This window comes from Wyeomyia smithii, chromosome 3 (genome assembly GCF_029784165.1).
Source record: "Wyeomyia smithii strain HCP4-BCI-WySm-NY-G18 chromosome 3, ASM2978416v1, whole genome shotgun sequence".
Taxonomy (NCBI): domain Eukaryota; kingdom Metazoa; phylum Arthropoda; class Insecta; order Diptera; family Culicidae; genus Wyeomyia; species Wyeomyia smithii.
In genome coordinates, this window is record NC_073696.1 from 27891625 (window position 1) to 27912539 (window position 20915).

The 20915-nt window shown below is 37.5% G+C and overlaps 3 protein-coding genes across 3 annotated transcripts; 1 reads left to right on the forward strand and 2 right to left on the reverse strand.

Moving 5' to 3' along the window:
• Nucleotides 1-2341: 2341 nt before the first annotated feature.
• Nucleotides 2342-2991, reverse strand: LOC129726981 (uncharacterized). The gene is made up of 2 exons (XM_055684306.1): nt 2836-2991; nt 2342-2766 (listed from the first exon to the last, which is right to left on the reverse strand). Exons 1-2 carry the CDS (start codon nt 2839-2841, stop codon nt 2413-2415), a joined length of 360 nt encoding a protein of 119 aa, XP_055540281.1. The 5' UTR covers nt 2842-2991; the 3' UTR covers nt 2342-2412.
• Nucleotides 2992-9682: 6691 nt separating this feature from the next.
• LOC129726982 (adult cuticle protein 1-like) lies at nt 9683-10302 on the reverse strand. Its single transcript, XM_055684307.1, has 2 exons — nt 10147-10302; nt 9683-10085 (listed from the first exon to the last, which is right to left on the reverse strand). The coding sequence occupies exons 1-2, from the start codon at nt 10150-10152 to the stop codon at nt 9753-9755; spliced, it is 339 nt and encodes a 112-aa protein (XP_055540282.1). The 5' UTR covers nt 10153-10302; the 3' UTR covers nt 9683-9752.
• Nucleotides 10303-14186: 3884 nt separating this feature from the next.
• LOC129726983 (uncharacterized) lies at nt 14187-14706 on the forward strand. Its single transcript, XM_055684308.1, has 2 exons — nt 14187-14228; nt 14292-14706. The coding sequence occupies exons 1-2, from the start codon at nt 14223-14225 to the stop codon at nt 14553-14555; spliced, it is 270 nt and encodes an 89-aa protein (XP_055540283.1). The 5' UTR covers nt 14187-14222; the 3' UTR covers nt 14556-14706.
• The last annotated feature ends 6209 nt before the right edge of the window (nt 14707-20915 follow it).

The window sequence follows — 20915 nt, forward strand, 5'->3', positions numbered from 1 at the left end:
TTACCAATTTGTTCAGAAAAGTTTTAGGCAACTGAATTATCTATCTAAAAAATGTTTAAAAAAAATAGTGATGATCGATTTTTTATAGCCACTTTTTGTTTTTGAAATATTTTTTCAGTACAGGATCTCGAATTGAATTTTTCAAATATTTTGTATAAAATCTCAGACAGTTTCTCTATCTTTTGTCATTATTCAGATATATCGATTTATGAAAAAACAACTGCAGCTTTTTTCATATGTTTGTACAGATAAATTTTCTAAATAAAAAATTAAAATCACTGATTTTACGTATTTAGTTATTGATTAACATCTTCAAAAAAAAAAAAAAAATTTAAAAATTTCCCGATTTTATCACTTTCCCTATTTTATCACGCCAAAAATCATTAGGGTGTGATATAATTTGGTGAATCGTTATAATTGATTGCTGTTTTTCATTTACCTTTTCAACTTACACCATTGCCAGCGAAAGTTGAAATTAGTTGGCTTGGAGAAAATTCGCTTTCAAACGGAGACCCAAAGATAACCTCCCAGGCCCGGAGACTTCGGACGAGACCCGGAGATATCGCAACCCATAAACCTTGGTTAACTAGTGAGGTGTATCGGATAAAATTTATTTGGATTTTTGTATTTCAATCACAAACAGCTTATCGGGTGCTATTCATAACAAAAGTTTTTCCGGAATTTCTTTACTCGGATTCCGGATTTTCTGTACTCGGATTCCGGAATAAAAAGCGACTTTAGTGTACACTCATTCGCCGAAAAATACGATTTTATTTATTCAATGCAAAAATAACATATCTGGCAACACTGCCGCGCAAAATTGATATTTTTTTGGAATCCTCAATTAATTTTCTTCGTAAACCATGTATCAGTTTATTCTTAAACATCATGCTTTTGTAGCCATATTCGAATGAAATAAATGCTTTTTGATCAAAATTTGTCATTTGTTTTATCAAAAAGGGTAGATTCCCACGGGGTAAGGGGTGAACCTATCGGCACAAAAATTGGGATTTTGGCATAATAGCTCTATAGGAACAAGTCTTAAAACTATGAACCAAATCTAAGAAGGTCGTAGACACGTTTATAGCCTTTTTGCACACCTGAAATGGATTTACCCATATCTCATCGACGATCATATTATTAAAGATCACTAGTCTTATATCTGTATACTATCGAACATGACATTAGGTAACGTTGTTTCAAGGGAAAACAATATCGCACGCTTAGCCTTGGGGCTAATAGCGGTCTCGATCAATTAGATTAGTTAAGAGAATTCGTTATCGAGATGGATGTAGGATAAGTACAACGATACACCGTGCCCCAGTGCTGAGTCGAGAAAATTTCTATTAATGTTTTTGACAATTATTCTGAGTCTTTTTCAGCTAACTAAATTGAGATTAAATAGGTATTAAAAAGGAATAAATTTTCTCGATTGCTGCTTCAATTTCGGTGTTTTTTTTTTTTGTTCACACAACATTTATTTGACACGTTCAGCTTTGTTAAACTTATACCTCTAAGTTTCAAGTTCTTTCGATGCGGCGAGTCCCGCCCCGACTATCAATCGTGGTGCGTGTGCCGTTTAATTCATAACCATCGATTAACGGTTGATTGCCTCTAGCCTAGCGACGGCGGAAGCTCGTTAAAATCTGCGAGTGAAATATTTTGCTACCAGATGCTCCGAAGCGACGTGAGCTCTAATTGTTGCCGTCACGTAAATCAAAGTACCAGCAGCAGCAAAAAATAAACGCACCAGATCTCTATCGAGCGCTCCAATTTAATTGGGAATCAATATTGTATAAAACGCCAACCGTGTCGAATTGCTGGTTTCGCCTCCGGTAGAAAAAAAAGAGCAAACCAGAACACGAGAAGAGGGCAAAATACCACACCATGAGTGGCGCACAATCGCCGCAAGTCCTTGAAAAATGTGACATAATAAATATCTCAATAAACACGCGCATGCCTTCTTGCGTCTGTTGTCTGTCGAAGCGATTGAACTCTTAGCGGCTGTGTGGAAGGTAACCAGGCAGCTGATCGAGGCGTGGCTCGAATGCATTTTGCAATCTCTCCGGCGGTCGCGTTTGCCAAGCGCTATTGAACTCAACGTCGTCGGCAATGTCAGTGTCGAGGACTATCTGCCCTGTGCGTTCACGCACAACCGGACTACGAGACGCCTCGAATGCGGTCGAAGCCGGTTTGTGGTCGATCGGGTAGAACCAGGTAAGTTTTGAAGTGTTTATTTGATATGGAATGGAGGAAAATATATCGCCATTTATGTTGCAGAATGGCCACCCAATAAGGTCGTTACTAACAAGGGAATAAGACAATAAAACCAACTCCAGTCTACCATCCTGAATGTGTGTTTATTCTGATTTTGTTATCACATTGCATATCCAAATTGGAGAGAGGAACGGCTTAGATAGTTCCCGCTGCTGGTTCCAAATTGAGCTGTATTTGGGAGTATTCGTGTCCCGGAAGAGGAGCGTCGTGGGCAGCCCCACGGTTGGCAGCCAGATAGCGAGCTTCTTTTTGCAGCAAGTAAATCGCACCTGGCTGCTGCGAGATCCGAGCGTAAGGATAGTAAGGATACGGAGCAGCATAGTCATAGAACACGGGTAAAGGCGCTTCAATGATCTTTGTCGGTTCGGCTTCGGTTTGCTGGACGACGGTCGTATGACCTGAATAAGGGTACAGATAATTGTACTGTAGGGGAGCGAGACCTGCCTCGGCAACAACGGCGAGCGCCATCATGACTACAGCAGCGATGCACTGTTGAAAATGAATTTTAATAGCACCTAAGTTCTTAGTTTCAAACAAGAAAAAAAAGTAGTTACCAACCTTCATGATTGCTTTGGATGATGTTTTCCTCTCGAGATTCAAAGAAACTATGATTATTCCTAGAACTTCATCCAATATTTATACTCGAAAAAATAATGCAGCTCCCGGTATCACTGCAAGTCCAAACTGGATCTTCCACAGGACTTCCTTATGCCTCATTACACCGGCGAGAAACCACCCGAGAAAAATAAAGAAAAAGTTTGATATTTTTTATGGATCTCAAAGAGTTGGCTCGTTGGCTATTCCTCGCTTGGCGAACAAGTAAAGCGAAATCACTTGAACGCAAAGAAAAACAACAAAAACCTGCCGACAACGCCCATCCCCATCCCCTGTCCTGTGCTTCTTAAGCTATGTAACATTTTGTAATACACACACCCATCACGCAGATTCCGAGTGAGCGTTACGAACGGGTTTAATAGACGCTCAAGAGTAGCTCCACATTGTAGTCCATTGCCCCGATCCAGATGGCGCTTCATTATCGAGCATGCATGCCTTAGTGTTTACACTTCGCAATGTCTTGTAAGCGCGCACCGGGAGGCTGTGATCTTCATGGGAAGCGAAATCCGGTTCTGGTCGGTAGGCTCTTGTTGTGAGTCTCATTGTGAACCGAGGAAAAAGGTGTCAGAATCGCGATCCTTCATAGCGGAGGGCTTTCTGGACGTTGATCTGAATGACGATGTCGTAGGAACAAAACGTAAACCGATTGTAAGGGATAAGTACCGCGTCAATTACCCGCTGGAATGAACATGTTTGGATTGAGCTTTGATGCAAAAATCTCACCTTGATTGTCCTGATTTATAAACTCGGTTATAATTATAAGTTATAAGCTCTAAATCTAAAATTTAGAAACTCATAAAAATCATTTATTAGACTATTTTTTCCGAATTGCTAAAAGAATAACAAAAAAAATGTAAATAAATAAATGGAACAAAATTGATTCGAGTAGTAAATAAAAAAACAGAGTACTGAAAATAGTTAAAATTAAATTGAGCACCGTCAGATTAAAGATTAAATATTAAAAACGTAGAACACACATAAAAGAACACAGAAAATGAAGGCATCGTTAACCAACCCATGCTTCTTCGACAATGACCAGCTTGTCAAGCGAAACGGTTGCAAGGTGTGACCCGGTAATGATGCGTTAAAGTGCTAACCGAAAAATGAGACAAAAGTATTCAGTAATTCATTTCCGCTTAGAAACCGAAAAATTCACGAATAAAAAATAATCAACATAGAATATATTTGAATCAATCCCAGAAGGAACACCTACTGCCAATAACCTGTCAATCATCCACACAAAGTTCAACCATAACAAGTTCTGCAATGGTCCCGACCCGGGTCCGGTTGAACTTCAGTCGAAATAAACATGCATTCGTAACTCGCGTAACGCGTATTAATAAAAGCCTACCTACGACTGTTTCGATCGAATTCCTGTTCGGCACAAGGGCGAAACGCGAACAGCAGCGGAGGCACGTTCAGTTCGTTCGCCGTCTTGCTCTGCAGGCAGCACCCCGGTCAGTTAATCAAATGCGAACTAAATTTAAGCCCTACCCTTGTGCACAGGTTCACAAGTCCAAGCAGCAGATATCGGCTTAGCGACAGTGCAATTCTACCTGTGTCGAAACTGACCATACTCAACACTTGCGGTGGCGACAGACGGTGGTGCTAAGCTCAAGAATTTCGGAACTGAACTAGCATTGAGCGCCTTGTTGGAGCGAAGTTTTTTACGTTTTCTAGTTTTTTGTTAGCTCTCAGCTTATCACCAAGTTATTTTCGTTTTAGTTTGAGCTTTCTTCATCAAATCCATACAATGTTAGCATTCTGCTCATTTTATTTTTTACTTCTTTCTTTTGATCTCTATTTTATTTTTATTCAACTACTTTGTTTTATGTGGTCTGTTCTTTTCAAAAAAAAAATATTTTTAGTTAAATTTATTTAATTTTTTCTTGAGGTGTTTTTAAACATTACTCAATTATCATTTCGTTTATACCATTTACTATTTGCTTTGACGTAGCACTACGTCTTTCCGTAAAGGCCCATTTTCAGATTTCTCTTGCATCTAGTAAAACGTTTTAGATGTAATATTTCAATTATGTATAGCGTTGTAAATATCGACACATATGTTTTTGGTCTATGCATCTTTCGATTATATGTATATCATAAGATTTGTTATTAGCATCAACAGTACGACATAATACGTTATAATAGTTATTGTTTAAAAAAAAAATCAACAAGTTCGTATTAAATTCAAAATCAATATCATTCAACCAACCACGAGCACGCTTCCCAAATATTGCCATTACACCTCGCATCTTCATCGCTACTACGTTATTGGTCGTTTCGTCAATCATCCAACTGTTTCCGTGGTCTCATTTACATGCATGAAAGCAGCACAGACATGCCACTCGCGTGTATTTCCAATCTGGCTTTTGAAACAGAAGCATCATCAGCAGTTCCTGAATATCATCCGATAGATGATGCATACTGTCAGTTGAATTCAAAACTTAAAATTCGGCCGTCCCGTCTGGACGTCTCGCAAACTACAAACATTGCTCGCTTTACTAAACTTGAAATTTTGCAGTTTTGTGTTTTTGATGGCAAACGATGCCAAATACTATCAAGTTTCATCTCACGAAGACTCGTTTTAAAAATTCACAAAAACTCCAGAGTTATAAGTAGATGTTCCTCTATGGCACAAATCTAAAATATCCCAGAAAAGACGAAAAACTGAGGGTAAAACTTGAATAACATGGTTATTATCACGAAAATGGAAACTGAATTTTTTGACGATAATTTCCAAACAGATTTTTCTCGAAACTATGAATTTTGAGTTGTGCCAGTATTGAATTCAACTGACGATATGACTACACTAAGGTCGCTTTTTACGCGGGTTCCGGAATTTACGCGGTTTTTTTTACGCGGATTCCGGTATTTACGCGGTTATTTTTACACGGATTCCGGAATTTACGCGGGTTCCGGAATTTACGCGATATTTTTTCTGCGCGGGTTTCGGTTTCTCTTCACTCGGATTGCAGAATTAACGCGGGTTTTTTTTACGCGAATCGAGGAATCCACGTGGTTTTTCTTACACGGATTCCGGAATTTACGCGGTTATTTTTACGCGGCACGTATCCCCCGCGTATAAAACGACTTTAGTGTATATAACTTTTGCAAGTTGCGTCATTCTCTTTTCTACGTTTACGAAGCTGGTCGTTTTAATCTTAAGCATCAACAGTAGCAGAGAATGGAAAGGAGGAGAAAGCAGCAGCTGATGCTGCTGTTGAAAGCAAGTGGCAGAGGAAACGGGCGGTACAAAACAGCTGGCCACAAACCAAGGTGCTAATAGTGGAAGCAGACAGCGGGAGAAGAGAAAGGCAATAGGATCGAATTGCGCCAGATTTGTCTTTCGGTTCATTTCTTGTGTGGCAAAAGAAGTTTTCGACCGCAGAATAGACAGACAGACAGACAAACAAACAGACAGACAGACAGACAGACAGACAGACAGACAGACAGACAGACAGACAGACAGACAGACAGACAGACAGACAGACAGACAGACAGACAGACAGACAGACAGACAGACAGACAGACAGACAGACAGACAGACAGACAGACAGACAGACAGACAGACAGACAGACAGACAGACAGACAGACAGACAGACAGACAGACAGACAGACAGACAGACAGACAGACAGACAGACAGACAGACAGACAGACAGACAGACAGACAGACAGACAGACAGACAGACAGACAGACAGACAGACAGACAGACAGACAGACAGACAGACAGACAGACAGACAGACAGACAGACAGACAGACAGACAGACAGACAGACAGACAGACAGACAGACAGACAGACAGACAGACAGACAGACAGACAGACAGACAGACAGACAGACAGACAGACAGACAGACAGACAGACAGACAGACAGACAGACAGACAGACAGACAGACAGACAGACAGACAGACAGACAGACAGACAGACAGACAGACAGACAGACAGACAGACAGACAGACAGACAGACAGACAGACAGACAGACAGACAGACAGACAGACAGACAGACAGACAGACAGACAGACAGACAGACAGACAGACAGACAGACAGACAGACAGACAGACAGACAGACAGACAGACAGACAGACAGACAGACAGACAGACAGACAGACAGACAGACAGACAGACAGACAGACAGACAGACAGACAGACAGACAGACAGACAGACAGACAGACAGACAGACAGACAGACAGACAGACAGCCAGACAGACAGACAGCCAGACAGACAGACAGACAGCCAGACAGACAGACAGACAGACAGACAGACAGACAGACAGACAGACAGACAGACAGACAGACAGACAGACCGACAGACAGACAGACAGACAGACAGACAGACAGACAGACAGACAGACAGACAGACAGACAGACAGACAGACAGACAGACAGACAGACGAAGTTGAAACCGTGTCGTTCTTAAACCGTTCCTTGACTGCTAAGCCGTAATCATTGTAAATATTATATTTTACTCATATTGTTCATTTTCATCTTTCTTGATAATTACTTCTTTTTGTATTTTATATATCTTGTACACTCTTTATGTACTCTCTAGTTCTTTTTGCTGTTAAAACAAGTTTTAACATATTTTGCTGCTGAAGTTTTGTATATTTGTGATCCTATACCTATGGTTTTATTTTTTTTTTGTTTTCTGATTGTAGTGTATTATATATTGTTTTACTTTATTCGCATTTTTTCCTGATTTTTGTTTATTTCGATTGTTTTGTTTTACTACTCTGTTTTCCTTTTTTTATGGTAAGAATATTCTGTTAAATTTGTTTGTGTGTTGTTTTCGTCGTTCTTCCTGCGTATTTTTGTATATTTTTTCGTCTTTGTGTGGTATTTTTGTTATTTGTGTTATGAATTCTTTTCTTTCTATTTTACTGTTTTCTTTTTATATATTTTGTATCGAATAACCTGCGCATAATTGTCTGTGGTTTCCTGTTTTTTTGTCCAGATTATCTTCTTGCTTCTTCGTTTTTTATTTTGATTAATATTTTTTCAATTTCTTTCGTCAAAAAATATTTTAGGAACTTTTGATTTTATGTATTTTTTATTTGTTCAGTTTTCTTTACAATGTTCCTTATTTATCTCGTTGTTATGATTTGCTTTTTTTATTTTTTTTTTATTTGAATTATAACTTCCGTTGTTTTGTTGTTTTTATGGTTCTGTTACACAATTTTTCTTGTTTTAAATATGTCGATGATTTTTTTTATTTTTTACTGCTCTGCTTAGGCTTATTCTTATTTTTACTGTTGATTTTTACCGTTAATGTTTTTCTTTTCATTGTTGATTTTTTGCCTTAAATTGTGTAAATTAAGGTTTTCATGTTTGTGATTTGATTTTAAGTTGTTTTGATACATGTTTGCCTGCTTTTCCGTATAATTTTGCGTACGTATATGTTTTATCGTATTTAGCCTATTACTTATTGCCGATATTTTACATTTATTATTTTTTTTTATTGTTTTTGCTTCTTGGTTATTTTCTATTCATGAATATGTTTCATTCTATTATTTCTCAGTTTTTCTTTGACTGACAATGCAGTCCTGCTTTTTATTGTTTCTGATTCTCTACCTTGTCGTGATTTTTTCTCTGAGAGTGTTTTTAATAGGTACTATCTAATCTTAGATAAATCATCTCAAATTTGATTTTCTATAAGAGGCGGCGTACACAGCTTACGTAACGCTTTTAATCCATATTTTAGACCTCCTCCCCCCTTTTAAAACGATGAGTAACGTAATTCACGCACTTGTCAGAGCACGGTTTTTGGTTTTCTTGTGATTTCTCAACTTATTGTTACTCGCCGTTTAGTTATTGTTTTTCGAACCCAGCACTTATAATTTTTTTTTTTTAAGCTTCACTTCCTTGGTTTTCATTTCTCTGTTTTTTGTAATTGTGCTTCTGTGTTGCTTTTCGTTGTCTTTAATCTATTAATGTAAATTGCTGTTGTTTATTTTTTAAATTGCATTTTTTGTTCTCTATTATTTATATGATTGTTAGTTCTGTTTCGCATTGCTTTTTGGTTTTTATATATTTATTTTTTTTGCAGTTTTTTAGTTCAATTTGACAACAATTTTTATGTTTGTTAATTTTATTTTTCTGTTAAGCTTTCAGTTAGTTTTGTCCATATTCGGTTTTTGATTTTTTTTTAAATTCAGTTTCTCGATGTTATTGCTATTTAACCCTCTAGTGCTTAAATTAATTTTTAGATGGACTTCGAAAAAAACACTATGAAGTTTTATAAACATTGTTCAAGTCCTTATTGAAGCTTTTTAGAGGTTTGACTGAAGGCCGTCTAAAGGCGGCACTGGGCACTAGAGGGTTAATTTTAATATTTTTTAAATTTTATGTCCCTATCTTATCTTTACACTCAGTCAAAAAAATTTCTCAACTTTATACTATTTGTTAAAATGATTTCGATACTGTCGTACTCGTAACAGGTAAAAATACTTTGATTTCTAAAAGAATTTGACGCACTCCTCAAACGCCCAGGCCAAACAAAATCACACAAAAGAAGCTTTTCTGTCTAGGCGAGTCGTACCACCAGAGCAGCTGCCTTCGGTTTGGATTATTTGACGGCCCTCGGAACCCGATCGCATTAAAATGGTTCCTTGTTGGCGGTGGCAGATACAAAACAAATCTGCAACTTGCAGATTGGACAACAGGTTTTGGTCGATTTAGTTTATTATGACACTATCAGCCAGGCACCAGCCCATGAAGGAGAAACGTTCAATGCACTTCAGTTACCCTTACCTATACTAAGCTTTGACAATAAAAATCATAAGGTTCAGTTCGAACAATTTATGTATTTAAATTTATGTGTATCACGATTGCCTTTTTGGTTACTCCTACAAACTTACAGCGTTCCCGGCGCCGGCTCCAAGTTAAGCGACTGCTGGGAGATGGCATGTCCGGGAAGGGGAGCATCGTGAATGGCACCACGGTTGGCGGCCAGATACCGAGCTTCCTTCTGGGCTAGCACGACGGGAACAGCGGGCTGGTGATAGTAAGCGGTTGGATAAGCGGCGGCAGTGTAAGCAAGTTGTTCCCAGGGGGCAGCGTATCCCCAGGGAGCGGCGGCATATTGATGGGCGTACGGTAGGGAGTAAGCCAGCGCTGGGGCGTAGCTGTACGCGGATCCTTCAACAACGGTCAGGGCGATGGCCATCATGACTACAGCTGCGATGCACTGTTGGAAATTAAATTTTGGTTTGATACTCGATTTTTTTGAAATAGTCAACAATTTTTACCTTCATGATTATTGATTTAAGGATTCCTGCGAAGGATAGGTTTAACGAATAGTTTTCAACTGCGTTGACGAGTGAACTGTTACTGTAGAAGTTGGTAGCATGTGGTTTATATAGCGAAAAATCATTCTTAACAGATGGCAAAAGAACAAAACATAGGTGCCGATTCTTGAGCAGACAACCTTCAACCAGCGTTACGCACTCGGAGCGGCCAATGTGAAAGGAGCTGTCGTCACGGGTACGCGTACAGAGAGGATCGGATCGGATCGCCCATTGCGGATGCATGCTCTTGTACGTACGTACAGATCGATCGAGATATCCTGGTTTGTCTGGTATGTTTTTTTTTGGTTTGCGACAGTCGGGCGGTGGCTGGACCGTGTTTAGTTCTTAAGTCGTTTAATTCGCTCAAGCGAAACTGGTTTCGACTGTTGCTGAATACCAAGCGGAAGAGGTACGGGGAATTATTTCTAAGGGGTTACTAGCCCGAACTAGATCGATTCGAATTGGTTGGTCGTTTCGATTAATTATCCACCAGTAAAGGTTTTAGAGTATAAGATCCGGGACATTTTGGTTTTTTAATAAGGAATTACAAACAACATAGGGAAACGACTTTAATCGAATTATAAAGTGCCTATTTTAAAAATCAAATAGATTTAGTATCGTATCATGAATTACAGCCCATCTCTCCACAGATATGCATTTTAACATTGCAATAACAATGGGTTTAGCGTCTAATTTGTATGTTCTAAAATCTAAAGTCTAGTGCCAACTTGAATTCATGAACGAGTAAAATTTCTGAACTTGACATCTATAATATTTTTTCAACACAGTCTATTTTACAGTATACAGAATAAATCTCGTAATGAAATCACTAAATTATGTTCAGTCGTCACGTTCTGTTTAATGTACGCTTCTTATTTACTCGCTCAGCTGGGCGTCGCTCTGTGACCCGTGCCACCGTTCCTGACACTTCCGATCACACCCAACGACTAAGAGAATTAATTAACATGCTTTCCGTGCAGTAGACAGGGGTTATTTTGTACCGAAATGTTACCCAGCTAGCCCTAACACCAGTTATAAGAAAAACCCCGATGCACCGTACATACGGACCGACATTGTTCCTTCCAGAGTGTGTCGCGCTGCAGATCAGAACCAGGTGGGCCAATATCAAGGTCGCCATCGCTCGGTGTTGATCTCCACCCTCGCCGGTGTGCGTCCCATTGTGAACCGTTTTGTGCAGAAAACTGGTGCTTGAATGCTGCTCCATTCTCAGTGTGGCTTTTTTCCGCCTTCTGAAATTTAGACTATGTTTTTCAATCTGATCCCTTTGATTGTCCTCCCATAAAAAATGACTGATTGTCAATTGAAAGTCGCCCTTAGAAGTTTTCTGATTAGTTGAAGTTTTTTTATTGTCGATATAATTTGCAACGGGTTCTCGTTTATGACAGAAGCTGGTGCTCGTAAACCTGAATTACTCTAGTTAGTAAATGCATTTGACAAATTGAAACCGCGTTCAGCGCATTTGTTGCCTTTTTTATGCAGCTACTTGATAGTTGAGGTGCTAATAGCACCTTAATAAAATTCAAATTTTGTCGACTCAGATGACGTTGCTGAAGTTTAGCTCTATGCTCATTTATGTTCCTATTTTTTACGGAAATCTGGTTATATCTTTGGTACAATAGTATAAAGAATGCCTTCACAGTGAGTCATGTTGATGTGATAGTGTACATTGTATTTTATAAGTAATTATCGGTTTTATTCAAGGACTAAAAAACCAAGTTCTATAATCGTGCGCATATAAAAAGTCTTCGAGAAAAATGGCAGAATTTTGCTCTTATGTTTAAGATAAAGATTACACGATAATTTATAGAACAGGAATTATATGAAGTTTATTACAACGTTAATGTCAATTTAAGTTAGTACAGTGATGGAAATTTTTTCTAGCTGTTCAAAATAAAGTGTATGCTGAACTAAACCTTTTGGGTAATAACTTTTGGGTAATAATTTTTGACTATTCATGACATCAATGCAGCAAAATGCCTCGAATAATGATATTTATAGAATTATAGAACTATTTTACCTCAAATTCAGAATCTTGGTAAATTTACCAAAGCGCTGATACGAACAAGATTTGAAAACCTCCTCCAGGGGTTCGCCACAGAAGGCAGAATCACGGAAGGCAGAAGCACGAAAGGCAGAACCATGAAAGGCAGAACTCTATGACCGTTCACACAAGGCAGAATATTTCAAAAGGCAGAATTTCGAAGGGCACGAAAGGCAGAATCACTGGTAGCAAAACCAATCCTGGTCACGGTATCAAAGCTGCTACTCTACATTTATTATTTAATATTATTTGTTAACCAGACAAAATAACTGGTCACAAGCAATGACCAGTTTTGATGGAAGGTGCAAATCAAGCCTAATAATTAGATCCGAAACGCGCAAACTGGTTTGGCTCAGGTTCTAAAGACTCTCACGGCATCGCGGATAGTAATTTTTCGATGTTAGGTAAAGCTTACTCTAGACTCAACGGCTTGTTGGTTATAATTAACATAAAACAACTCATGCGGCGAAGACGCATAATCGAGGGCAAGGAACCGAGGCGGCACAAAGCCGCCGTGGTTTCCGCGGTCCGAGCCGGCCGCCGACCCGCCGTCGGAAGCGGCGGTCTCTCGCATACAAACAACTGATCTACTGGTTTTCTAGGATTATTTAAACGAGTTTTCTTTCCCTTAGTTAGCATACACTAGGACAATAGAGTCGGCCAAAGGCCGCGAGTGTGTGTTGTTAAGAAAAAAATAGGCCATTTTTTGATTCTGCCATTCGTTTCTCTTTGTGATTCTGCCATTCGTTATTCTGCCTTATGAAACACTCTGCCTTTCGTAATTCTGCTTTTCGTGATTCTGCCTTTCGTGAATCTGCCTTTTGATTTTCTGCCTTTCGTAGGAGACCCTCCTCCAGAAATTAAAACATAGGGCAAAAAATGTGTTCTTTCACTCACATCCAAATTTTAATTAAAATTCATACATTCTTTTTTACTTTTATTATATTTTAGTAAAAAATGTTAAAACAAGAAAAAAAAATAAAACTGTTCGTTTGTTATTCGTGTAACATTCAAGATATCTATCGCCACCTGGTCCTTCCAGTCCGTTTACCAATAGTCACCATAGTTCCACAGTCCATTGTACGCTAGTGGAGCATCATAGCCCCAGCTCTTGCCATAGGCTGGCCACCCTGACCAGCCACCCCAAGCTGGGTAAACCGACTTTCCGTACAGACCTCCGTAAGCTGGCCAAACGGACACTTCGGTTGGGAGCGCTTGGACGGCTAAAACCAGAACAACCAGAGCGAGCGCTGCAACGATGAACTGAAACGAGATTTAATTACAATTATTGATACTCCAGCCTTTGAAGATTAATCCCAGTTAGTACCTTCATTTTGTGAGAATGTTGCTGAATTGTTTTGTAATGTGAACTGTAAAGAACTGTCGAGTGACTGATTGCTGTTCAAAAAGTTGTAGTCTCTTTTATATCTGTGACTTACAGAAAAAAACTAAAGAGAACGGTCGTTCTTAAAAATTTTAAAGTGCTGCTAAACGTTTTCTTCCTTTTCAAACCCTTCGACACCATACCTCACTGGTAAAACATCTGAAGCGAGACGTTAATTGATATCGGATTTAAATTTTTTCGACGGGACAAAATAAATCAGGCCTATTACTATTAACTGAAGGAACTCAAAAAATTAAACAAAAAACTGACTTTAGAGCAGTACAAAAAATCAAATTAAAACTAATCGTCTGCTAGCAACGATCAGCCGTTACGCTCCAACTGCCTTGTGAGTGAATGTTCTTCCTTTTAACCCGGCCGAGAGTTCGCAATTAATTGAATTGAGCACTCAAAATTATGTCGATTGATGGCGAATGTTTCTAAAATTGACGTCACCTTGCGGCTCATTTAATTTGGTTAAATTATACTTCATAAATCTTTTCTGGGAAGCAGGTATAAAAGCATTTCCAAATAGTTCTACATCAATCAGTCGCTCAACAGCTCTTCAAGGTTTTGTTCAAAACTCTTATCAAAATGAAGGTAAATGATAATCAAACTTAACATAATAGAGTAGTTTTTTGCATTTTTCTACTGTTTTTCTAGTGCATCGTCGCAGTACTTTGCTCGGTAGTTCTGGCTTTGGCCGTTCAAGCTTACCCAACGGAGGTGGACAGCTACAGCAAAGCCTGGCCCGTCAGCAGCACCGTTTGGCCAGCTTACGGAGGCCTGTATGGTAAGTCTGCCTATCCGGCTTGGGGTGGTTGGTCGGCGTGGCCAGCCTACGGAAAGAGCTGGGCTTATGGCGCTCCATTGGCGTACAATGGATTGTGGAACTACGGTGGCATTGGTTATGGACAATACTGGTGAATTAAAAGGATGAAACTGGAACTGGCAATGGAATTATTACTCGTGGTCAATGAATTGTTTTTGAATGTTGGAATATAGTTTTTTAAAAAGTGCAATAAAATTTTGAAAAAAATATTGAAGTTATTCTACAACATAGATATTCTGCCTATCCGGCTTGGGGTGGCTGGTCGGCGATTAAAATTGAAGATTGTATTTGCCTTCGAGTAGAAGACATTTTTCCATTTTTTGGTATTTTGGCCATAAGAAAGGCGTATCGCTTCAATCAAGTGGAAGCTTATTTCTCAAAAATTTAAATCTCTACACAAGTTTTGAAGTAAATCGAAATTTCTATACTTTTCGCATAGTTAAAATTTAAAAACAAAATCTCATTCTGCGGCAAATTTATTTCAATATTGTAACCTATAATACAAAAAAAAAAGTTTAAATTTTTGTCAGCGTATATATTTTTTCATGTAGGTAAGTCAGTTTTCTACAACTACAAATTTGTGCTGCTCGCTGCTGCTACGGGAGCCAAACTAAAAATAAACGTATATGGTAGCTGTACAATAGTTTTGCCTTGAAAAGAATGTTGAGTAGAAGGTGCATCTTATCATTGCAGTAGAAGAGAAAAGTGAATAGCAGAAATGGGATGCGTACATCTTTGTGATAACTGTGGTGTTGATTGCATCAGTTCAGTTGTTTTCCTTATGTGAATATTTAATAGCTATTATGACACACAACGTCGTGCTGGTGGAATCAATTACAGTTATCAAAAAGTAAGCTGGTACATGAGTCAAGAATGTTGGCTCAGGTATAGATAAAAAATCTTGAATAGATCAATATTTCCAGAGATGCGAGAGAAATGTTATATTTTGTATAACACTTCCTTACTTACTGAAAATATCCTAAGAAATCATCACTGTCTAGTTTTTCAGCTCGATCGAAAATAGAAGTTTTTTATTATTGAAATAACAAAATGCTATGATTATACCAAAAGTAGAGAGTCGTCAATATCTGAATCAGCATTCGATATTGCTAAATTTAACTGTCAGGGAATCCTAGGTTGCATTTTCTTTTAAAAAATAGTTAATTCCGATTAATTTCAAGATGCACAATATCAAAAAAAGACATCAAAATGTATCAATATGTATCAAAACATAAATCAAATCGCATATGACAACGCGATTCGAAAATCCATCGTTGACCAAACCGAACACAGCTGGTTCCTCTCGGCAGAGTTTTGCTTTAAATTGTAAATGTTTTTTCAAGAATATAACCGAATTTTCCAAAAAATGTTCATCCAAAAATCAGAATAAATCATCAATATTTTTATTATTATATTTTCATAAGATAAGTGAAACAAAACGAGATAAGTTACTTCGATGATCCTCGTATAGCATTTAAGATATCCATTGTCTTTCGGTCCGTTTACCAATATTGCTTTTATCCTTAGCCACTGACACCGTTTTTTCACAATCCATTGTTCCACAATCCAATGTTTCTCAGTCCATTGTTCCACAAACCGTTGTTCGACAATCCGTTGGTTCACAATTCGGCGTTCCATGGTCAGCTGTTCCACAATCCATTGTTCCATGGTCCATTGAACGCTAGTAGAGTACCGTAGCCCCAGATTCTGCCATTGGCTGGCCCCGCCAACCAACCTGCCCAGGCCGGGTTGACAGACGGTAGAAGGCTTCCGTAACCTGGCCAAACGGTGCTGCTGACGGGCCGGGTTGTGCCGTAGCGGGTCACTTCAGTTAGCTGAGCTTGGGCGGCCAAAGCCAGAACAACCAAAGTGAGTGCGGCTAAGATGAACTGGAAAAGAATTGTTTGATAGTTATTGATGCTCCAGCCTTTGAAGATTAACTCCAATTAGTACCTTCATTTTGTTCGCTTGTTGTTCGACTGTAGTTGAGGAGCGAACTTTGAAGAGCTGTTGAGTGACTGATTGCTTTGATTGTAGGCACTTTTATATCCATGACCCTTGAAATGTGTCTAATTGTGTATAAATTTCACAATTTTTTAGATGAATGTGTATCGCTATCTCTTAATTTGGAGGAGTAATGTCTGTTTTTGGGATTTTATGACACATTTTTTAAGAGAACATATCTTACAGGAAGGCAGATATTGGCAGCTACTTTCCGTTTCATTTTATTTGGATACTTATTCTCTCCAATTGTGTATGGGTCATTCCATACGAAGTGTACGTGCCACTTGGACACGACCATCACAGATTTTGTTCAAAGTTGAGGGGGAATATTCATCTACTGTCTCTTTGAAAAAATCCTTATTTTGGTGTCGATTGAAATACCCCCCGCTCTCCAGGACCCCCCTCTTTATTGCAAAGTCGCGCAATTTTTGTCAAAAATCTCTTTTGTTTTTTTCTTACAATTCATAGACGTAAGATGTCCGAAAAATACTGATAAATGATTGTTAAAGAAAATAAACCAAGGAATTCAGAAAAAATATAAGTTTTGACCGGAAGTGTTGCCAGACAAATTATTTTTGTATTTGAAAACTAAATTTACATTTTTCGGCAAATGCAGCCATTTTTATTTTAAATTTGATAGTTTCATCGTGTTCCTTGGAAAATTTCACATAAGAAACAACTATTATCCCGAGGTCATATGAGCCAATCGTGAGATATAACATTTTTACGAAAAAAGTTGTAAATTCGTAATTATTTTGTTTTATAAATTATAAACGTAAGACACCCAAAAAATAGTGATAGGTGAATTTTAAAGACAATAAACCAGGGATTCCAGAAAAAATATTGTTTTTGCCCGGAAGTGTTGCCAGATAGATTATTTTTGTATTTTAAAACTAAATTTGCATTTTTCGACAAATGAAGCTAATTTTATTTTGAATTTGATGGTTTAATCGTATTTCTTGGAATGTTTTACGTAAGAAACACTTATCACCCCGTGGTAATATGAGCCAATCTCCAGATATAACATTTTTACGAAAACAGGGCATTGCGCATCTCAATTCGAACGATTTTCGCTATTTTCGAGTAGGTCACATAATGCCAATTATGCTTTAAGCTTAAAAGGAGCTGTCAAATACGAAACAATTAACAAAACGCCCCCCAGCGATCATTTAGTTTTGTTCGAGTTGCTCGAAACGAAATGCGCAATGTCACCCCAGTTCTGAATTTTGTAATTAATTTTTCGTAAAAATGTTATATCTCAAGATTGGCTCATATTACCACGAGGTGTTAAGTGCTTCTTACGTAAAATTTTCGGAGAAACACGATTAAACCATCAAATTCAAAATAAAACTAGCTGCATTGGCCGAAAAATGCAAATTTAATTTTAAAATACAAAAATAATCTATCTGGCAACCCTTCCGGGCAAAAGAAATATTTGTTTTCGATTCCTTGGTTCATTTTCTTCAAAATTCACCTATCACTATTTTCCGGGTGTCTTACGTCTATAAATTGTAAAAAAAAATAATTACGAAGTTTATATGATAGTTGTTTCTTATGTGAAATTTTCCTAGGAACACGATGAATTTATCAAATTTCAAATAAAAATGGCTGAAAAAATTTGCCGAAAAATGTAAATTTAGTTTTCAACTACAAAAATAATTTGTCTGGCAACACTTCCGGGCAGAACTTATATTTTTTCTGGATTCCTTGGTTTATTTTCTTCAAAAATCATCTATCAGTATTTTTCGGACATCTCACGTCTATGAATTGTAAAAAAAAGAAAAAAAAGATTTTTGACAAAAATTGCGCGACTTCGCAATAAAGAGGGGGGTCCCACAGAGCGGAGGGTTTTTCAATCGACACCAAAATTGGGATTTTTCCAAAGAGACAGTAGATGAATAAATTCCCTAACTTTGAACAAAATCTGTGATGGTCGTGTCCAAATTTGTGCTTTTTCGTCGTCACTCCGTATGGAATGACCCATCTGCATAAAATGTAAAATAGGTAATCGCAAAAGTGTCTCAAACGCCATATTCTATACAGAAGCATAAAATGATAATTTTCTAAAAATGATGTCCATTTCAAAATAAAAAATTTGAAAAGCATTTTTGAATAATTTCTAAACGACGAAAAAGTGACTTAAACGCCACCACAATGAGTTTTCATATATGTTTTTATTAAATTTCCCGTAAAGTATGTTTTTATACGGTTCATTGTTGCACAACATCTAGATATCATTTATCAGGGAATCTTTTATGTGTTTCAAACATAAATTACATGTTATACATAAAAATAAGCGACAGATGTCCGATACATCGCTCATTCTTGGTTGCAGAGGTATTATTCGAAAACGTGAATTCCGGGTAAAAGAGTAAACGTGGACAATGGTAGTCACTTCCAGAATTTCAAGGATATTCCAAATAAAAAGAAAAAGTGAAATTCAGATAGGTACTTTGAGGTACTTATTTGACGATCGATTTTAAATCGAAATTATCTTTTTTCCCTAAGCATAAAAGAGCATGACCACGAAGCCTTCAACTTCCACATGCACTACGTTATGTCTCGTTAGTAATATGTGAAATGTAGTAGTTACATACCACAACCGATACCATTTTGGTTTTTACTGTAAAAGAAAGAGAGTATGCAAAAAAATTTATTTGATAACTAAGAAGATTTTTTGAATACAACGTGTCACTTGAATAGTCAAAACCACTTCACAGTAAATGCGTTTCATAACCGTATAGTTGAACTTACGAGTTTGAATTGGTTTAATAAGAATTTGGATTTTTTGATTTTTGTTTAGCACTCATTGTCCCAAGGAGTAGAGGGCAATTCGTTGATCGTCACACCGGTATATTTCTTCGTTTGGGCTTGCAACAGTTGATGTTGAATTGGCGCGACAGCTTCTGAAATCATTTCCTCGTATAACTACCAATCGAATGATATTGAAGTCATGAAATTTGGACCATTCGAAGTGAGCCAAGCTTCACAAAGGGAAAATGCATCGCATTTTTATTTATTGATTGAAACTTTTAATCAATCAATTTTTGGTACAGATCGGACTCGATTATATAGAGACTTGATTATTATATTATATTCAACTCGCTTTTATTTAATTTATCAAATTTTTAAACATTAAAAAAATTTAATGTTGAATTTTTTAAAGTTTTCTTAGGTTATTTTTGTATTTTTGAATGAATTTATTTAAGTATTTAGTAGTAAATTTTCAATTTTATTAATTTTTTTTATATTTTTCCCTTTTTTCGTAACGTATTTTATGGCTGTCCTCTTACGACATATTAGCTTTAGATAAGTCATATTCGAAATTAAAAAAAAAATAATTTTTTTTTGCTACTAATAGAGACTCGATAATACATTGACTCGATTATATATGATTCGATTATATATAATTTGAAACTCGATTTTGTATAGCACCAAACAAAAAATTGTTTTTTCAAATACTTCGTAAAACATAATTCCACGGTAAATTTCCGGTTCGCCAATTTTCGGGGTGAATAGAAACAACGCAATAACAAATATTTTTGCACAAAACAAGTAGTTTTGAGAAATACAATCATATTTTTGATGTAAAATGATGCCTGAAACTTGTTTTGTACATTTTCAGCTCATCTTGGTCAGGACTTACAAAAAAAGGTTCAAAACGTACATAAAACCGGATTCACTCCACCTGATTGAAGCTGCAAGTATGTTACGTAGAAGTTACTGTCTCTTCGTCAAGCGGTCGTGAAATATGGCATCAACTTTCTCAGCTACTATCACAACCCGACCCAACAGACCAAGATTTTAGCTCAAAATTTGACAAAAGCCTTATTTATTAAGATTTATTTACTGAATTGACAACGACATCAGCAACATGAAAAAAACGGGCCATGATTCCTGTTCTTCATTTCCGCTATTTAAAAACTGTTTAACGTTGTTTTTTTATTGCTTATCAATAAAGCTGATGCAATTGTTCTTTTTTCTCCTAAATAAAATTAAAATTTTTCATCAGAATGAGAAAAATCCTTCTGGGATTTTAAATTTTCAAACCCGGAGGAGTTTGCTTCGGTTTTGTCTCAGCTCTTTTAGGTTTGTTTGTACAATGTGACTAGCGGTAACGGTATTATAGAGAATATTTGCATAGTGTGACGAATGGCCAAAAGTTACGCTTTGAGCGCTCCTTAAAAGACCGCTTTATTTTTTCCCTGCGCTGCATTTTTTAGCCTTTTCACTGCAGGAATCCTCAGGCTGTGTGGCCCAATTGTTTGCAGTGAAGGCATTTAATGACGTGGGGCACATAAAAGCGCACAGGGAGATAAACCCGGTGAATCGAGACGTGGCAAGGCAATGCAGACTCGGGGTACGTAACACGAAACGAGTCTGATGGAGTGTATATTCCTGTGCCGCTGACGAGCGACACGGATCGCAATTGATAGCAATCTAGTATCTCA